The sequence below is a fragment of the Cariama cristata genome, unplaced genomic scaffold (assembly GCF_000690535.1).
Source record: "Cariama cristata isolate BGI_N322 unplaced genomic scaffold, ASM69053v1 scaffold4872, whole genome shotgun sequence".
Classification (NCBI taxonomy): domain Eukaryota; kingdom Metazoa; phylum Chordata; class Aves; order Cariamiformes; family Cariamidae; genus Cariama; species Cariama cristata.
In genome coordinates, this window is record NW_009604323.1 from 19365 (window position 1) to 25178 (window position 5814).

A 5814-nucleotide genomic window follows, 5' to 3' on the forward strand; every position below is an offset into this window, starting at 1 on the left:
CATTTCAGATGTGCATGTGAAACTAATCATCTAGCTCACATTGTTTGAGGCCACTTAATAGGAGAAACCAGAAACGACACCCCTTTCCATGTTCAGTTTTTTTTTTTTTTCCCTAAGAACAAAGCAAACACGATCAGCATATTTCATCTTTCTTAATAGGATTATAAAATTCTCTGCTGAACATGAGGAATGCCAAACTGATTATGTACCAAAATACCTTTCAATAATTTTGGGCTGGAAATAACTGCTAAACTTTGATAATGAACATAATGACTGTATTCAGGAGGCAACTGTGAAAACAATGGGTCCAAATTCCTGAGCGTGTAGATCACCCAGAAGTTTTGTTTGTAAACGGGGCAGGCCTTGCTAAAATGATAAGACCACTGTCACTGGAGTTTTAGATTTGGAGAGACGAGGACTGGGTTGTTTATCTGGGAACAGCAGAAGACCTTTTAACATTCCAAGAATTCTAATGATACTAACCCCAAATAAAGTTCCTCCGATAGTTCGATAGATAACAAAGAGGGTGGAAAGATCTCAAAGAATATCCTTGTTTCAGCTTTCCCTCCTTTCTTTCCTTATTAGAAGTGTGTATTGGGTGGGCACCTGGCATAACCTCAGAAAGGTTCCTCTTTACCAGTTTTTGCAATTGCACAATCAAACTTGCTCATCACACGTTGTAGGAGGTTTTACTACCATGGGGCTGGCCTGAGGCACAGGAGATGCAAGCAGATGCCTGGGGGCAGCAGGGTTTGGGGCTGGCGAAACCAAGGTGTTTGGCAAGCAAAGAAGACGTGGGCTTGACGACACGTTTGGAGAGGGTTGGCTCAGAGCAGAGGGGCTTCTCCATGCACCATACTGCCTGAAGGGCTCAGGATAACAAGCCTGAGAGACTCCTTTGGCCCAAACTTTTATGGTCTGGTCATGTTGTTTTCGCAGTGCTCCCACCACCTCTGTCCATAGAGGACACAGAGAGGAGAGAGGGAGAAGGCATGCTCCCATCCACAGCCCCCTGAAACCCTGCTCACAGTTTGGGGAGAGGTATTACAGTACCAAAACCCCAACCATGCAGTTTCCAGTCAGTAAGGGACTGCAAGGTGGCTTTCCACTTCTCCTCCTGGTGATAAACTGATACCCTGCTGAGGGTAAAAACACGGAGGAGAAAAGTACATGAAGTTCAATCACAGCTACAGATGGTTTCTTCTCAGGATTCATGGAAACTGCCCAGCTCTCTCTAACCACTACAAAAAAGAAGTATCACCAAGCTGCAAGGCAACGCATAGTATCTGGGATTATTTAATACCCCTGGGTTTACACATCATGAGTGGACACAAAGCACCCAGCTTAAACAATTTCAGCTATTGTTTGCCATGCAAACCCTCATTTTCTTCTCCAAGGAACATGAAAAGAGAAGACAGTATGATAGGAGGTGGAGCCTGCTTTGTAGATCATTCGATTCATTTATAGCTCAAATCAGACTCGTTTTTCCGGTAGAATTGGATCTGGGGTCGGAATTGGTACATGGCAAGCCACCAGGAGTTGTGCCATTAAAGCTAGTGGTGAAGACTGGTGGCAGTCCAGTGACCAGGAGAAGAGGATCCTTGCAAGATGAAGATGTTTCTGTCTCTTCTGTTGGTTGCTGTTGCTTGCATGGGGTTCGGTAAGTTCCTGCTCTGATTTATCCAAACTCCTAGAGGAGATGCAGCATGATGGGATGGGGTATGTCCTGTTCCCTCTGAAGTCCATGCCTCCTACTTTGGGCAGTATTCAGCAAAAAAATATTTCTTTGGAGTATTTCCAGCCTACCAGATGTTCAGGATCATCATGGTCTCATTGGGATTGTTAGTTCAGGCTCTTTAGGAAGTGTTACAAGACAAAGTGTGATTATACCGTGTCATTTCTTTAATGCAAATTCCAGCTCTCACTTTTTATGTGTTCTTGCTCAATCTCACTCTCATGTTTGTTTTTTTTTGTTGTTGGTTTTTTTTTTTTTTTTTTTTTTTTTTTTAAAAAAAACCCTTTCTGTTCCTCTTTTGAGGCTTAACCCTGAAAGTCAGCTATCCAGTTTAATGCAGTGTTTGTAGCATCTCTCTCTAATTACATGTTGCATATATGGTTTATTAAACTTCAGCCATTAGAAGTGGGAAAGATGGGCTGGGACACGAAACTGGTGGTCCAGGTACTGTAAAGCTGATTTTTCTAGCTCTGTTCATTAATACGCTATGGTTTGCATGAAGTCAAAGACAATTTCAGCAGGCCACCTTGGAAAACATCCAAGTGTGAAGTGTTTTGAGGACTTCCCTCATCTGCAGGAGAGTTTGTCACCACAGGGAGGGACCCCCACTATCTTCCCTCCCTCCTTTCTGTCCCTATTAGGCTACCTGCCACCTCACTGGAGGGGGTAGGCTTGAAGCACACAGTCAAGGTGGGTAGACAACAGCAGCCTGATACTGAGGGTGAGCTCTCTACGATGTGGAGGTAGGGAACAAGCCCCATGAGTCCAGGCTGTTCAGGGATGCTATGCAACTCTTACCTCTCTATTTCCATTGGTGAGATTCAGTTGCTTCTCTTCCATCAGCAGCTCCATGAAGCCAAGCATGGAAGGGTGTTTGGGATGTTGGTGTTTTCGTTCTCTAGAAAGCAGGGACCCCCCTCATTGCAGACAGACCCACGCAAGAGGTGATGCCATGACCTGTAATGGTGGAAGCTGACTGCACAGTGGAAAGGACATGCTAACATAGACTCCCCGTCCCTTGATGTTGCCACCAGAATAGCTTCTTGCATAAAAACTTATTTTATACTGATGATCTCGAGCTCAGAGTTGATGTTAGCCTGGATGGCCTGGGTAAGTCCTATGCAGGGCTAGTGCAGGCACTGTGATTGTTAATTGGGATATTCGCATGCTCTGCAAAGCTCTTCCACATCCAGGCAGTGTAGGGTCTGATTTTATCTGTGCCTGGCTGGGACGTAGAGCTGTGTTAGGATTTTTTCCTTTGTATTTATTTCCTTCTTATGTAAGACATTTTCCTTCCTCCATCTTTGAGTCTGCAGAGCGGATTCTACAGGGGAGGGACAAGTGGGTTTTTTTCCAAAGAGGAACACAAATGCTGTGGCTTTGACTTGTCCAGTGACGAGTGTCATGTTGGGGTTGATGGATGACATTAGCCTTCTTTGCTGCAAGGACACGTTGCTGGTTTTCTCACTTTTACTTTCCTGATTCTCTCCCCCATCCCACCAGGGAGAACGAGTGAGTTATCCAAGGTTGCATTAGATTAAGTATTGCCTGCAGGTCAAGGTAGGTGATCCTTCCCCTCTACTCAACACTGATGAGGCCACATCTGGAGTCCTGTGTCCAGTTCTGGGCTCCCCAGTACAAGAGAGACATGGACATACTGGAGAGAGTCCAACGAAGGGCCACAAGAATGAGTATCTCTCCTCTGAAGAAAAGCTGAGAGCTGTGCCCGTTCAGCCTGGAGAAGGGAAGGCTCAGGAGGGGATCTTATTAATGTCCATAAATACCTGAAGCGAGGGTGCAAAGAGGACAGAGCCAGGCTCTTTTCAGTGGTGCCCAGTGCCAGGACCAGAGGCAATGGACACAAACTCAAACACAGGAGGTTCCCTTTGAACATCAGGAAACACTTTATTACTGTGAAGGTGACTGTGCTCTGGCACAGGTTGCCCGAGGAGGTTGAGGAGTCTCCATCCTTGGAGATATTAAAACTCTATCTGGACACAGTCCTGGGGAACTGGTTCTAAGTGGTTGTGCTTGAAATCCCTTCCAACCTCCACCATTCTGTGATTCTGTCAGTTGTGAGTCTGTGATCGCTTCCTGATGCTCTACTAATGCAAAAGCAAGGAAAAAAACAGATGCAAAGCAAGAATAGAATTGAGGTAAACCAACTCTGAGGTCTTTCCTGTATCATGGGGTCTTCTGTGTGTGTGCCTCTGTCTTGCTTGACTTGTTACGAGGGGTTGGAACTCATGAGGCTGTGCTTTGACCTCCAGACTACAGTATTTCTCGTTTGCGTTGGTAGAAATATCTTTTATATTCCATTTCTGTTCTCAGTATGAGTATTTTGGAAAGAAGTCCTCCTCAGAGGTACCCGGAGGGGCGTGGACAGAATCTGGTGGTCCACACTAAGGCCAACTTCATGTTTTAACTCCTTGCAGTGCAAACCTTGCGATGTTACACTTGCCATGAGCCTACTGCTGTTGGTAAGTGCCTGACAATCCAGAGCTGCAAGAAGAATGAAACCATGTGCAAAACTACTATGTATTCCCTGGAGGAAGGTAAGGGCAATTACTTCTTTATCCATATTTTTGACATGAGTCAGTGTTTCTACAGTGAAGACTACTGGTGTGGGGAGCAGTACCTTTTCTCACTTAAATATGTAAGCTTGGAAAAGAGCTCCCATGGGGCCGAGAGCTGTCTCCTGCTGTTGCAAAAAGCAGTCTTCATGTGAGTGAATACTTAGTGAATGCAAGCTCATAGCTAACGCTCAGTGTTGAGCACGATTAGAAAAAACATGTTAACTTGAGCTTGAGACATGGAGCTAAAGAGTTCTGGGTGTCCAGACTATTTGCATGACTCGCACAATGGGTGTGGGTTAAACAGTGCTCTCCTGACCTGAGAACTCTTTATGAAAGCTGGTTGGAGTAGAGAGGCCAGTAGGTGGGGACACCAACTTCTGGTCATCTGCAGGCAAAACAGAAATGCCCTTGAGTTCTCTGGAGCTCTCAGGAAGGCATCGTCAGTCTGACTGGTGACTCTACAGGTCATAACCTATCCAAATAAAAAAATGTGCTGTGAAGATGAAGGCTTTCTCTTTTGCATGATCCTGCTGATAAGGCTCTGGTTGCACGTGGGAGAGGAAGGAGCTAGTGAGTAGAGTCAAAGCAGAGCAGAGAAAGTGCCTAATTGACCTTTTGCAGGGTAAAGCTGATCCAGGCAGGACACAGAGGATGCAAGGTGCTCTTCAGCTTGTGGCCACTCAGTAAGAACTGTTTCCTATATTCCTGGTAGGAAGCAGACCAATTGTGTTTAAACTGGAGCTAAGACTTTGGTGGTGAAGGCAGCTAATGCTTCACTAGGGACAAGGAGAGTTCTCTTCCATTCTTCCCATTCCTAACTGTTCTTTCTTTCTTTGTTGTAGTTTATCCCTTCACGGGAGTCTCGACTGTCACCAAGATGTGCTCTTCCATCTGCATCCCATCCGATGTGGATGGGATTGGTATGACGCGCCCCGTTTCCTGCTGTTACTCTGACTTGTGCAATGTTGATGGCGCAGCTAGTTTGAGGACTAGCTTTATGCCAGTTGGGATGCTAGCAAGTTCCCTTTGTGCCTTCTTCTGGACTAGACTGTAAGGAGCTGATGGGGAGGTCTTTCATGCCGAAGAACCCAATGAAGAAGAGAATAAAGCCCTGCCAGCCCAGTTTTCTGTTTGGATGCCTCATGGACAACCATCAATAGCTCCCAGAAATTGCTTTTTTAGTACCCGCCCTTTTCCCATGACCAAGAGAGAAGCAAAACTCAGGAAGTCCTGACATAAATTTTTGAATTGACTCTTCAACAACTCCCACAAAGCTAACTATGGCATTTCTTTGCTGAGCTGGTCTAGTTGGTTTTGAAGTAAAGAATTCTTCTGTATGAAGTATATTTAAAGCAAAAAAACTTGTGCTAAGAGCCTTGCATACATCCTTAGAGCATTTTTTCCCCAGGTGTTAACCAGCAGAATAACTGAACAGGCCAGTCTTCTCAGATTAAATTTAGCTATGTGACAGGTCCTCTCCACCTCACAGTTTTGTGCTGGCTC

At 45.3% G+C, this 5814-nt stretch overlaps 1 protein-coding gene across 1 annotated transcript; it reads left to right on the forward strand.

Moving 5' to 3' along the window:
- The first annotated feature begins 1608 nt into the window (after positions 1 to 1608).
- LOC104157981 (ly6/PLAUR domain-containing protein 2-like) lies at positions 1609 to 5365 on the forward strand. The gene is made up of 3 exons (XM_009695533.1): positions 1609 to 1660; positions 4171 to 4290; positions 5154 to 5365. The coding sequence occupies exons 1-3, from the start codon at positions 1609 to 1611 to the stop codon at positions 5363 to 5365; spliced, it is 384 nt and encodes a 127-aa protein (XP_009693835.1).
- The last annotated feature ends 449 nt before the right edge of the window (positions 5366 to 5814 follow it).